At 36.2% G+C, this 13,481-nt stretch overlaps 1 protein-coding gene across 5 annotated transcripts; it reads right to left on the bottom strand.

Annotated features, from left to right (window-relative positions):
* Positions 1-5,250: 5,250 nt before the first annotated feature.
* Positions 5,251-12,153, bottom strand: LOC127846136 (uncharacterized). Of its 5 annotated transcripts, none has more exons than XM_052377335.1 (5): positions 11,948-12,153; positions 8,442-8,734; positions 7,453-7,489; positions 7,178-7,267; positions 5,251-6,090 (listed from the first exon to the last, which is right to left on the bottom strand). In XM_052377335.1, the coding sequence occupies exons 2-5, from the start codon at positions 8,706-8,708 to the stop codon at positions 5,669-5,671; spliced, it is 816 nt and encodes a 271-aa protein (XP_052233295.1). In that variant the 5' UTR covers positions 8,709-8,734; positions 11,948-12,153; the 3' UTR covers positions 5,251-5,668. The 5 variants fall into 5 exon arrangements, with proteins under 5 accessions (XP_052233295.1, XP_052233276.1, XP_052233289.1 ...); XM_052377316.1 differs by lacking the exon at positions 11,948-12,153 and adding an exon at positions 10,825-10,873; XM_052377329.1 differs by lacking the exon at positions 11,948-12,153 and adding an exon at positions 9,296-9,571.
* Positions 12,154-13,481: the final 1,328 nt, after the last annotated feature.

Here is a 13,481-nt window from a genome sequence, read left to right as displayed (position 1 = left end):
GCTTGCTATGGAATCAGGGAACGCACAATTAAGGTCTCATATAATCGGCCGGTGCAGGTCAGGGAAAATGACGTTTTAATTGGAATAATGTCAGCAGTGTACTTTTATGTCAAGCTTGGTAAACAGTGAGCTCTATATTGCTTGTTGATTAAGGTCCTATAATAAAGATTGATATTCACGTATTTTGCGATTTTTCGAAAAAAGGAATTCTTAAAATATTACAACAGTTTATGGTTGATAAAAGATATTAGTAAAAGCAATAAGATAATAGAACCGTTAACAGAGTTTTAGTTTATTGTTGTTAACTAACATAATATTAATGCTTTATTTCAGGTTGATATGTTTGCTGTTGCCTGTTGTGATGGCGCTAGCAAAGGGCTGGAGGACGTGCGGGCTAATGTACGATACAGAGTATAGGATCATGTTTGAAGCGGTATCGGAAGGGACCTATCATGCACCGGTTGCAGAAAGGACACCCTTAGAACGATCTACACTGCGAAGATTTCACAGATACAAAGAGTTTTATTCGATTGAAAATAATCGACTGTACTATAAGGGAAAAGAGCTTTTGTGTGAATCAAAATGCAGCAAAGTTATAACTCATAATTACCATAAAAGTAAAGGCATTGGTGTGAGAAGGTTATATCATCTGTTAAAACGAAGATATACTGGCGTTTCAGAGGCAAAGATAAAGCAAGTTATTTCTAAACTGCCGGATTATCAGAAGAGAAATGCAAAGTTTTCGAACAAAGCCCCTCTAAAGCATGTGTGCAGCAGTTCTGTGCACGATATACTTCAAATCGATCTCGTCGATATGCAGATACATGCAGTTATATACAATAAAGAAAAGTGTAAATTCATTCTAAGCGTAATGGATATATTTAGTCGGTTTGTGTGGTTACGAGCTATACCTAGCATCAGCCGATGTAATCACTAAACATTTGAGTCGCATATTTGCAGAATTCGGTAAACCAAAAATAATTCAGCATGATAGAGGACGTGAATTCGATGGGGAAGTAAAACGGTTGTTGAAAGTTCTCAATATAAAGAATATCAAAAGTCGCCCTTATCACCCTCAAAGTCAGGGGAAAGTTGAAAGGACGTATAAAACATTGAAGCAAACGATTGCATACGATTTGACGCATGCGAATAGCTTTGGTATAAACTGGGCAAAACAGCTACCAGAGTATCAACGTAAACTAAACAATGCCCCAAAAGAATGTCTAGCATGGAAGTCACCGCATGAAGTTTACTATGGAAGGGATCCTTATAATGACAATTCAAAGCTAAATCGCAAACTGCTAATAAAGAAACTAAGAGATGCCGCAAAAGTCGCAACACTACAGTGTAATAGGCGAAACGACAGAGCTCAAGAAAAGGCAAACAAAACACCGATTTATAATATTGGCGACTCAGTGCTGTTACGCTATAAGAAAAAAGGTTTATTAAATAGGAGAATATGGGCAGTAGATGGGGTGATACAGAAGCGATCTATGAAAACAAACATGTACAAAATTAAATATCGTGTCCCCGAATCTGCTCGAGCAGGACAATCTGCCCGTTCAGAAGAAAAATGGTACCACGTAAGCAACCTCACACAATATACGTGTACATCAACTGGTGCATCCAACAAGAAACGGTTACATCGAAAACTATTGCATAGCTACAACAAATTCGTCTCGGAATTCGGATTGCCCGTCATAATGGATCCTATTGGGAACGGAAACTGTCAGTTTGCAGCTGTTTCATATCACCTACGCCAGTATGGAATACATAGGTCGGAAGAAACGCTTAGACAAGACGTTGTAAACTTTTTGAGGCAAACACCCGTACTTGGTAATAGGATTTGTGGAGCAAACTGGTGGAACTCAATACTTGAGCAACCACGAAATTATTTGTCGCGGATGTCTACAGAATATGAATATGGTGACCAAATAACATTGCAAGCGATGTCGCAGCTGTATAATATGCAGATTTTAATAGTGTCGACTAGGAATAGTGCCACTACATTGATAAGTCCGGATGGGAGTTCATGTCTGCCAAGCCGTTACCCTCTAATAATACTTGGACATTACGAAGAGGGCGCCGGTGAGCATTACGTTGCCCTTGGTTATAATAGACATGTATTAGAAAGAATTGTAGACACATCAGCACAAATAACGTGGGAAACTGATCCACCCACGAGCGATGAACGTCGGCGGTGATGACCTGAGCGCTGGTGGTGATGACCTTAACGCTGGCGGACCTGAGCGCTGGCGGTGATGACCTGAGCGCTGGCGGTGATGACCTGAGCGCTGGCGGTGATCACCTGAGCGCTGGCGGTGATCACCTGAACGCTGGCGGTGATGACCTGAACGTCGGCGATGATCACATGAGCGCTGGCGGTGATCACCTGAGCGCTGGCGGTGATGACCTGAACTCTGGCGGTGATGACCTGGACGTCGGCGGTGATGACCTGAGCGCTGGCGGTGATGACCTGAGCGCTGGCGGTGATGACCTGAGCGCTGGCGGTGATGACGGTGACCTGAACGCTGGCGGTGATGACCTGAGCGCTATTGTTTTCATCATATCAACAAAGACATTGTTGGTATTTTACAGTATTTTATTTAAAAATTATTATAATGTCTACATATATTGTTTACTTATTATTTTTGATTCATTTACTGCTAATTGCTTACAAAATGTAGAACCATGCAGTTATTTGTTGTTTTTCAATTTAGTGTAAAATAAAAACAAATTGTCTCGTTATTTTGTGTCCTGTTGATTTTCCTTGCAATAGACCTTCATATTTTGAATCATATTTTATCACATGCTATACCTTGTTTTCAATGTAATACAGACATTACGTATTTTTCACATTGCTTCATTTACTGCTTATTGCTTACAATATGTAGAAACATGCAGTTATTTGTTGTTTTTCAATTTATTGTTAAAAAAACAAATTGTTTCGTTTTTTTGTGTCCTGTTGATTTTCCTTGCAATAGACCTTCATATCTTGAATCATATTTTATCACATGCTATACCTTGTTTTCAATGTAATACAGACATTACGTATTTTTCAAATTGCACATGTGTAATACAACATTTTTACGCGTTTTAATTGGCTACAGAATCAATAGCTAACCAATCGCATGGCTTTAATTTGGTAAAATGACGTTGTCAACATGAAATGACCTCACGATAGTAAACAACTTATAGATCTATCAGCATTTGTTTAAAGTAAATGCGGCCATTTTCGTGATTGGTTAGTTTAAAGAGTACGAGTTCAAATTCCAAAAGGATCGGGAATCTAATAAAACAAAATTACCGTGTACGGAGGATGATATTTGACACTGTTACTATCCAAAAACTTTTAGGAAATAACTAACAGAAAGCTAAGTTCACTGATAAACGGGGATGAGTTATTTTTCATTAGATTGATATTCTGCAGCGAGCCAGTGAATCGGCGACATAGAATACCGCTGCCTATATGTTAAGCATTAACTGAAGGCAACGATATTGAAAAAATAAAAAGAAATACTGAGTATTATTCTTCAGTCAGTTCATCAGTATGCCAGTACAAACTCCGGCATATGCCAGTGCGTCTGCAAAATAGTATTATATTAACTAAGATAATGATACATGTACTACAGTCATGTAACTAACCACGGACTCAAGATTACACGGATAAGAAACGGGACCGTTGCGCCAAATATCTTGTTGTGACTAAGTCACGTGACCGTGTCGTAACTATCGATCTTTTATCGAAGCGCCGAGGTTATACATTTGATGTACCCACTCACGTATTTTGTTAAATTATAGTTTCATTTCTAGGCCGATTTTGACAAATTATATATCATTAGAAAGCTTACGTAACGTAGTTTTCAGATATATAAATATATATTAAGTTTTTCTTCTGATTTCGGCAGCCCGGCGAGTTATAACTAACTTTTGCAAATATCACAACGTTTTGGAGTTTTAGAATCTAGATTTACGGTTGACATGTTCGTACTTTATACCGATTTGTAGCGTTTATATTTGGAGTTCTGTTTTAAAAATAACATCTTGCTTTGGAGAACAGAATTCTGTATATGATAGAAAAAAAATGGTTTAAAAATGTGCTTATACACAACTCTATTTGTATCGATAAATCTCTGTCAGGTAAACTTAACTATATTTAGATTGCTGATTCATTACTAAGACCTTGTCCGATTTATGAGGTATAATGTAAACGCGTACCTTAAGTGCAAACCAACTTTCGCTTTCAAACAATGTTTATACCATTTTAACCTTGGGTTTAATTGTGTCAGTGCATGTAGCTCCTTGTAAGGTTAAGCCTAAAAAGTAGCTATTATAAGTTATACAAACCAAATACATATCGACAAATACATGCACAATTAAAATTCGTTATTGCATAAATCACGGCACGGGATATGAATAAGTAGTGGACCGATTTTAGTTGCGAGTTACAAATTCTTTAGTTATTCAATAAAAATGTAAATGACAAAGCAGTTTTATTTTCAATTGAAGAAGATAGTGTTTTGTTTTCATGTTTACGTCAACTTCGTCAAAGTCCATATGAATTACATAAACCAGTAACAGTACATGTCGACAAAACAATTCGCGATTTCGCATACGATCATTAACCATGCACATCCGAGTGGTCAGTGGAATATCCATATTCTATTACTGAACATTGTTTTCAACATGGTTCAAAGAGTGATATTTTAAAATAATGATAATGTTTATTGTTAACCTTAACAAAATCTTGACATGCGTATATCTCACGTGCTTTACTAACATTTAGATAGAAAAATATTGAGTATTATTTCTACAATAAAAGGCAGTTGCAGCTGGACCCTCCTGCATTTAGTCACCGATTGCATATGTTGTTTTAGCTTTGAAGTTATAACGATATTAACCCATTTATGCCTAGTGGACTCTACCATCCTTCTAAATTGGATCAATTTATTTCCAAAATTAGGGGTGTCAAGTATATTTATGTCTATATTTAGAATATTTCATAAAGAAATTCATTTCAGCAAACAGCGAAGACCCAGATGAGACGCCGCATTATGCGGCGTCTCATCTGGGTCTACGCTGTTTGCAATGTCCTTTTTTCAGGACGCTAGGCATAAATGGGTTAATAAATCAGCAGAGTTCTTATAACAAACCCCACCTTTCTACGTACATTTTATGGGCAATTTTACAATTGCACACTTAAAACACGTATACACACAAATGGGAGTACAATATGCGTAAACAAAATAATAAAGCAACTTGAAACCTTATTTTAATAACACAGAAGCATGACCCTTAGTTGAGTTATAGATAACAAATATGCTAAATCCACATACACATTGACATCTGTCCCAAATAGAAGAATTATATTGTACCGTGCAGTTCTTTTTATTTATTTTATCATTGTTTTAACCGTGATTTTGTTATTAGATTTTGTGTTATGATGAACTGACACAATTTTTGGAATTATATATTTCGATTGTAAGCGAAATAACGTTATTTTTTTTTACATTGTACGTGTAACATATGTTGATGAAAAGTTAAAGCACTGATCCGCATGAAATATTATAACTTTTAATGGAATAAATTATAAAAATGTTGTTTAGCTGATTTTTTTTTAGTAAAACGCTCACGTGTAGCGATAGCTATACCGACAACAATACTCCATTTAGGCATACTCTCCTTGTCTAGCTGTACGTGTAAAATGAACTGAAAACATATTTTGTTTACTACTGACATCAACAAGATCCATGTGAGTCGTAGCAATATAAAGGCGGTCGTAACGGTCAAGCTCGTATACGGCCTTCATATAACTACTTGTTTGCCGTCTGCCGCTGAGATTCAATCTCTGCTCTCCGAGCATTCGGGTGGATCCGTACGTGTGCGATAAAACTAACAGGTACTGGATGAAAGTTTGAGTGTCGAAGGCAACTGAGGATGCGTTGACGTCGATGACGAGGTTGCTTGAAACGATGTATAGGCCTGCCTGACGAATCATGATTTGGCCTTCTTTTTCTAGGTGCGTTATATAAGATATGTTCGGAACAGTCACTGACTGGTTTAAAGTGTTCCACAAAAGGGTAGTATTGCCTGTAAATAAGGGATGACACATCATAAGGCATAACAATGCATTAATAAGTGTTGGTGATTACTATATCAGCCTTGTTCTGAGAAAACTGGGCTTAATGCATGTGCGTAAAGTGTCATCCCAGATTAGCCTGTGCAGTCCGCACAGGCCAATCAGGGACGACACTTTCCGCCTTAAATTGATTTTCGGTAAGGAGGGACTTCCTTGAAACTAAAAATACCATAAAGCGGAAAATGTCGTCCCTGATTAGCCTGTGCGGACTGCACAGGCTAATCTGGGACGACACTTTACGCAAATGCATTATGCCCCTCAGAACGCGACTCATATAAAGCGTTCGATTGCTGCTTAATTAAACTAAAACGCGTATAATGCAATAAGGCGCATTGGCGATTGGGCTAATCTGCAGAAAATATTTGTAAGCTTATGTTTATTATAAGGTACGATTTAGAACATCCAGGCACATTTTCAGTTTCTAAAGTTTTTTGCAGTTAAACATTTAGGAACTATATCCGAAAGTTGTTCCTTAATTCTTCTCAAAGAACACACTAAACACATGTACGCTTGATCGCGTAACAATGACATACCATTATTGCGTGTTTAAGGTGTCGAATAACTGGTGAATCACTGCAAAATGTTTTTATGATGCTTTAAATATTCATTCCTGGTATGATTCACTTGTCAGTACCAAGAAGTTGATTCACTCGTATTGACGGGGAATAATTCGCGTACTATTGCGGAAGAAACCTCATTTACGATAGCAATCCTGCGAACAAACCCCTTCAACGGAATAAAAAGCAAGCTAAGTCTTGTTGGCGTTATATGTCCGCACCACGATTAAGTGATATCGGGTTCGATCCCCACTCTAAAATAGTTATCAGGACTTCCACCGAACAAATAAATTACTGGCTCTATTATAACAGACGCCGTAGAGGCTTAAAAGCTTCCGGTTACGTGCATTCAAGAAACCATAAATAGGATTAAGTAAGCTTCTTAAAATTGAACTTGCATTTTCAAAAATTGAACTTTTTTGTGAAAATTGCGTACCTGATATTTCCTAACCTGATATAGGCTTTTAAATAACAGACATACCTTCTTGTGACAGAGAACCATTGATTCCCACAAGCCTAGTGTACGGAATAGGGTCCTCAAAGGCATTGCACAGGTTAGAGTATGCTCTGGCTAAAATAAACATAGATTTTATTACGAACCTATATAGGTGTGTTTAAATTCTACTAGCCTAAATGTATTTTTTTTTTTATTTTACAAGAATCGAAAAAAAAAACGAAACCAGATAATTATCATGTTTTGAGTTGTTGTTACGATGGATTTATTCGTACCCAGATACTGCAACAAAAACATATTACCGTCTAATCTTCCACTTTCATACAGTTTTGTCACCGTCTGGAAAAATAAAATAATAAAATTCAATTCAATACATTAATGTGTGAGTTTATTGTTTTGGTTGATTACAAGAGACTTTGTTGTCAGTTAAATCAAAGGTGATTCTTTATAAGCGGTCCCCAATCGCGTAAACAAGTTTACAATATTTAACGTGTGTAACATAAGTTCTACCCTGGGTTTTCAACTAAAGAAAACTTAATAAAGTTGTAATCTTGCTCGATTCGTTTTAAACGAAACTACATACATGTATCACCCAATATATATTAGCCGAGCTCTGTGAAAAGAGGGTTTAATGCATGTGCGTAAAGCAGTCAGCACAGACTTATCAGGGACGACACTTCCCGCCTTAACTAGATTTTTGCTTAACAGAGACTTTCTGTAAAAGGAAAATACCATAAAAGCGGAAAGTGTCGTTCCTGAATAACCTGCGCGGACTACACAGGCTAATCTGGGACGACACTTTACGCACATGAATTTAACCCCCTTTTCACAGAGAACGGCCAATATCTTAAACATGCATGTAAACTACTGAGAGTATATATGTTGCTATGAGTGTTCGTATATGCGAACGAAGTGAGACTTGTTAATAGCTGAACATTTAGATGTTGGAATCAAATTAGGATGAGCATTATGCGCGTGTATTTTGTTAGCGATAAAAATAATCACAGTTTATTACCGGGTAAATTGGATTACCATTGTCATGCGTGGGACAATATTATTACTTATTTATTTCTTGTGATAGCATCAATTTGGAGAAAATGGAGTATTACGTTCATTGTTTTATAGAGTTAATAAAAATCAAAGATATTTTTCTAAAGTACTAGTATACGCCAATGTTAACCGAACATGCACTAATGCATTGAACTCTTAATTTTAGATTGTCATATGCGTATATAGCAGTCTCTTTATCTCTAAAAGCAAACTATGGGATGGTTGTTCGTAAAAAATGTACCTGATTGACTTCATAAATCATCTTGTGCTGTACATTCACGCAGTGCGTTTTGGTTTTTAAAGTTTGCTCCGCTATCATATTTGATTCACCAGATTTGGTGACATCAATGTCTGTTTCATTGTTTAAACACACCGCTGGTGTCACTCGGTCAGCGTTCATATGCCGTCTGTAACGCCAGGCAGATGCGACGATCAAAAAGCATGCAGCCTGGATCATGGTCAAGGCTACAAGGAATACAAAAGTGGTCCTCATGCAAAGGGACTCCATAATATGTCCGTGTCTTCTGGTACCACCTGGAATAAACAAATAAGCTTGTTTATAAAAAAAATAAGAACAATCGGCGTGAGAGACTTATACCAATCCTCGTTTCGGCTAAGTTTGTATAGCAAATTATAAAAGAGTCGCGTTCCTTAGAAAACTGGGCATAATGCATGTGCGTAAAGTGTCGTCCCAGATTAGCCTGTGCCGTCCGCATAGGCTAATCAGGGACGAAGCTTTCCGCTTTTATGGTATTTTTAGTTTCAATGAAGTCCCTCCTTACCAAAAATCAAGTTTAGGCGGAAAGTGTCGTCCCTGATTAGCCTGGGCGGACTGCACAGGCTAATCTGGGACGACACTTTACGCACAAGCATTAAGCCCAGTTTTCTCAGAACGCGGCTTAAAAAAAAAGGCTGTCAGATCAAACACGAACATAGACTTCCGTGCGTCAAAGTATTTCCAAACAGAACTCTTTTTGCATAATCAGCGTTGTTCGTTTATACTAATTCCGCGAAATCTCTTGTTTGAACCGCTGAATATTCTTTCAAAATTGTCATTATAATAATTATAATTAAATGCCTGAATTTTTTTTTTACTTTTTTCCCGTTAAATATTCGCTAAATTGAAGACATTCCTGTCGTCTATATCGACATTGCTGTCTTATTATTCATTGTCGCCGTAGACTATAAAGCGATTGCAGCTGCTGATTTGTTGAATTTGTTGCATTTGAAACACAAGATAATTCAAAACCTCTGTCATTTATCTATTTAAAACCGTTGTTAAATTTCTTCGACCATATTACGAGTATGTACTCCGATGTTCACCAGGCCAGATAACGAGCTCATTTAACAGAGCGCTGTCTTTTAACATTCGTATCTAGTTGTTTATCTGCGGGGTTTTTCGGGGATTTTATACCATAGAAGTTAACTGCGCATGGTTATTGTAACATATATAATTTTATCTCAGAGTATATGACATGTATGATCTGTGTTATTTGCACGGGGGTTAAACAAGCTTATTTATGCACGGAACAAATAAACTGGTTAGAAAGTACATATACTTGTAAAATCATGAATAATGGTGTAAAATCATGTATTATGGTGTCATGTTTTGTGGTGTAATATTATGTATTATGGTGTAAAATCATGTATTATGTGTAAAATCATGCATAATGGTGATCCATGTCATGCTTATTTTACAGTAAGCGCAAAGCGAAGTCTTGACAAGTACTTTGTAGGCTAACATTAACATAAAAGCGACTTGATGGCTATACAGAAAAACAACGCTTCAGAGAACATTCTGGAAAACGTAGCACTTTTATTGTAATACTTCATGCGACATTATACAGACTGTAAGCACAAGTGTTGACTGATTTTCACGCTTTTTCAAAGTCGGATTTTGTCCGACAAGTCTTACTTGCTGTGATTGAATACTATAAAATATCCTATATTCCGAAGCTACGTTTTGTTAAACCAGCAAGACTACTTTCTAGACACAAGTTTACATTTCGTTCAGTACCAATATCGAAATTCACTAGTGTTAATTTTATACATTGATATAAATTGTAATTGACTGAACTTATTATGACTGAACGACGTTGATAAACACTGAAACTGCTCTGTCCCTTACTACGGAAAACATCCCCTTTGTGATTGTACTTTTCACAAATAATTATTCTATTCGTATTGCTTGTTTATGTTTTATTGCACTATAAGTCGATATATTATTGTTTAAACGTATCGATTGCACTACATGTAATAATCAAACTAATCAAATTGTAGTCATATCAAATTCCATTTGAATATTTATCGCCCTCTACATTATAAAGCCGGCTAATGACAACCTGTCCAAAAATAGGTTATATATTTTTGTTTTAATAGTTTTATAGTTTAGAGGTTATGACCTTCTCAGGGCGTAGTCTTTTTTTTTGTTTCATTTGTTTTTACTTTTAAAAAGCTCTTTGTATAATAAAGCACAAATCATGAACGCCCATCAACTGTTATAGATCTAGTAAGAGCTCAGAAACAGAAACAAAATAATGCATTATAAAAGGTAATATGTCATTATCAAATTATTGCTAATACACTACAGGGGAAACATACAGTACACTAATATAACGTTCAACCTGTTAAGACTGGGGTCTCCGCCTTGGAAAGCATTGTGCGAAGCATCAGGGGTATAAACTGGTTCAATGACGCGTGGCACCTCAAATTTAGCTCAGAATTAATCACAAACACATATGTTAATGAAAAGCTTTGCAATAAGGTTTTAAGAACATCAGTTGAAAAAGCTCTTACACTCTTGATGGATTTGTGAACGTATTGTGGCTTGTAATTATTATATACAGAATATTAGGTTAGTGTCAATATGTCCTTGAATTAATTCGACGAGTGGAAGAAAGGTTCACACGGCGAGGGGGCCTATATATTCAAGTACAGCAATACAGTGACCGATTATTATTTTTGTCCTGCCATATTTTCTTAATTTCTTTAGAAAGCTTGTAATTAATTAAAATAACAGAGCTTATACCAAAACCGCATTAAATTAAATGAATCTAACATTGCGAATATCGAATCTTTTTGTCATTTGTAATGGTTCTGCCACACGAAATAGCCGTTACAAACGCAATAGAAAAATGACAAAATATTGAAAAAGCCTCGATTTAAATTTAATAAATCCAGTAGAAAACTAACGGTGCTGCTAAAATTGTTTCGCCAAATAGGCTGCGGTTACGTCAAGTTTTGCTGATAAATCCGACATAACCCGGTATGATTTTCCATTATTAGTGTATAAACCAGTATTCGTAGACATTCGTGCAAATCGAGTGGCACAATTGTGCTAAGTCACATAATATATGTATATCATCTACTGCTCTATCTCAACCCACCAAAAATGTGCAACAATTAAAACTTCATGTCGATTGTCGTCAAAAATATTAACATATATTTTCACGTAGTTTACATGCTGAGTTGTTAATTTACGCAAGATGCAATCGACACATTTGTTAAACATAACCTGCATTTTCCATTTTAAAACAGTTGTCAGTGGGTTATCTTTTGTGGATAGACAGTTATAGATCAACGATTGAAAATCACCCTTTAATTTTTATTCAATTTCTTTCGATAAGAAGACTGCACTAACATTATTAGAAATGTAAATTTAACACGTTATTCCCAACGCTTTACACAACACTTAAATCATCTCAAGTACATTGTGCATTATAAACGAAAATTGAAATTCAATCTCACCAGTTTCATTCGAGCCATATATTCCGAACAATCTGTCAGTTTAATTTAAATCAGATCTAATCTAAATCAACTCAGAACAATATTTCTTGGCACATTTAAATTAGGTTGCGTTTCAAAATATTAAAGCACTCTCGTCCTTGGACTGAAGGCTGCGATCTTCATGCGTGGTCATGTCATCAGTCACACATGTGCTGTTTGTTTAACAATTAGTTTTGCTATCAGTAAACAAATAATAGAAAAATTGTGATTGTTTGATAGTGCATAGTTTTGATTCTGAAACGCCACGTTGTGAACATGTACTATTTAACCCATTTATGCCGAGTGGACTCTCCCATCCTTCTAAATGGGATCGATTTATTTCCAAAATTAAGGATGTCTAGTATATTTATTTCTATATTTAGAATATTTCTTACAGAAATTCCTTTAAGCAAACAGCGCACACCCTGATGAGACGCCACATCATGCGGCGTCTCATCTGGGTCTACGCTGTTAGCTAAGGCCTTTTTTCTAGACGCTAGCATAAATGGGTTAAATATGTAAACTTACTAGAACTGCTCGAGTTGGATGTGTCGCCTGATGATAGCATACCTGTGTTAATTATTTACTGTTATATCGGGTATGGGACATTAATTCTTAATGTTGTTACAATCAAACTGTTACCATTTGTTGTCATATTTAATAACATTTTGAATAAGCAAAACTTTTTTTAATGAATGACCAAAATAATTTTGTTTGAATATTGTAAAAGTAATAGCAAACAGACAAAAACACACAGACAGACCAAACACAATATGCTCAAGTTCAAGGTCAAGGTCACAGGGGTAAAAAAAGTGTATGCCCATGGACAGGTGTTTTCCAGATACACATGCATACCAAATATGAAAGCAATATCTGAAGGGACACAGTAGTGATGAGCCTTTTTCGAAAAGTGTGACGCCGCGGACGACGCCGCCGAATCCGCCGAAGCAAGAAACACCTATATGTCCCCTGACCATAGTCAGGCGACACAAAAATGAATTATTTAATGGGTTTTGTTGTACTTCCATCAAAGATATTTTTTAGACGTTTCAATAACATATTTATCAAAACGTAGTCCGTCATGTGGTTGTCGAATACACCTTAGTTCTTGAACCATTTTTATTAATTAGCAAATGATCGAATGCAACAGTAGCATTTCCCTTTTTCAGAAGTGTTACATCTGTTAAAAAATATTCAACATAATATTCAGTTTGTCCCTCTCTCGTATTTATATGGCATATTAGATCCACAAAAATGACACAATCAACTTTTGAGAAGCTAAACTAAACTATTAACGAGTAACAGCAATGTTCACTCTCGTTTTAATACCAGTGATGCCTAAGAACTTGTATCTAAGTATAACTGCCTATGGCATTGAATCTTCTTATCTCTCATCTCGTGACCGGGTACATTTTGTCATTCATTATATGTAATGTTTTTGGTGACTAAGTACGGAATACCGATAGGCCATCGTGGTTACACATTAAAATCTAGAGGGATAGTACGATGACGACAA

This window comes from Dreissena polymorpha, chromosome 1 (assembly GCF_020536995.1).
Source record: "Dreissena polymorpha isolate Duluth1 chromosome 1, UMN_Dpol_1.0, whole genome shotgun sequence".
Taxonomy (NCBI): domain Eukaryota; kingdom Metazoa; phylum Mollusca; class Bivalvia; order Myida; family Dreissenidae; genus Dreissena; species Dreissena polymorpha.
The sequence above is the reverse complement of the archived record's forward strand: the minus strand, read 5'-3'. Positions and strand labels throughout refer to the sequence as shown.

Excerpts from the sequence above, each read along its gene's own strand:
- LOC127846136 (XM_052377316.1), bottom strand. The coding sequence starts at position 10,870 with ATGCTTCGCACAATGCTTTCCAAGGCGGAGACCCCAGTCTTAACAG. Across the intron at positions 8,735-10,824 it reads GGAGACCCCAGTCTTAACAG|GTGGTACCAGAAGACACGGA; the intron begins GTTGAACGTTAT and ends TGTTTATTCCAG. Across the intron at positions 7,490-8,441 it reads TGATTTATGAAGTCAATCAG|ACGGTGACAAAACTGTATGA; the intron begins GTACATTTTTTA and ends TTATTTTTCCAG.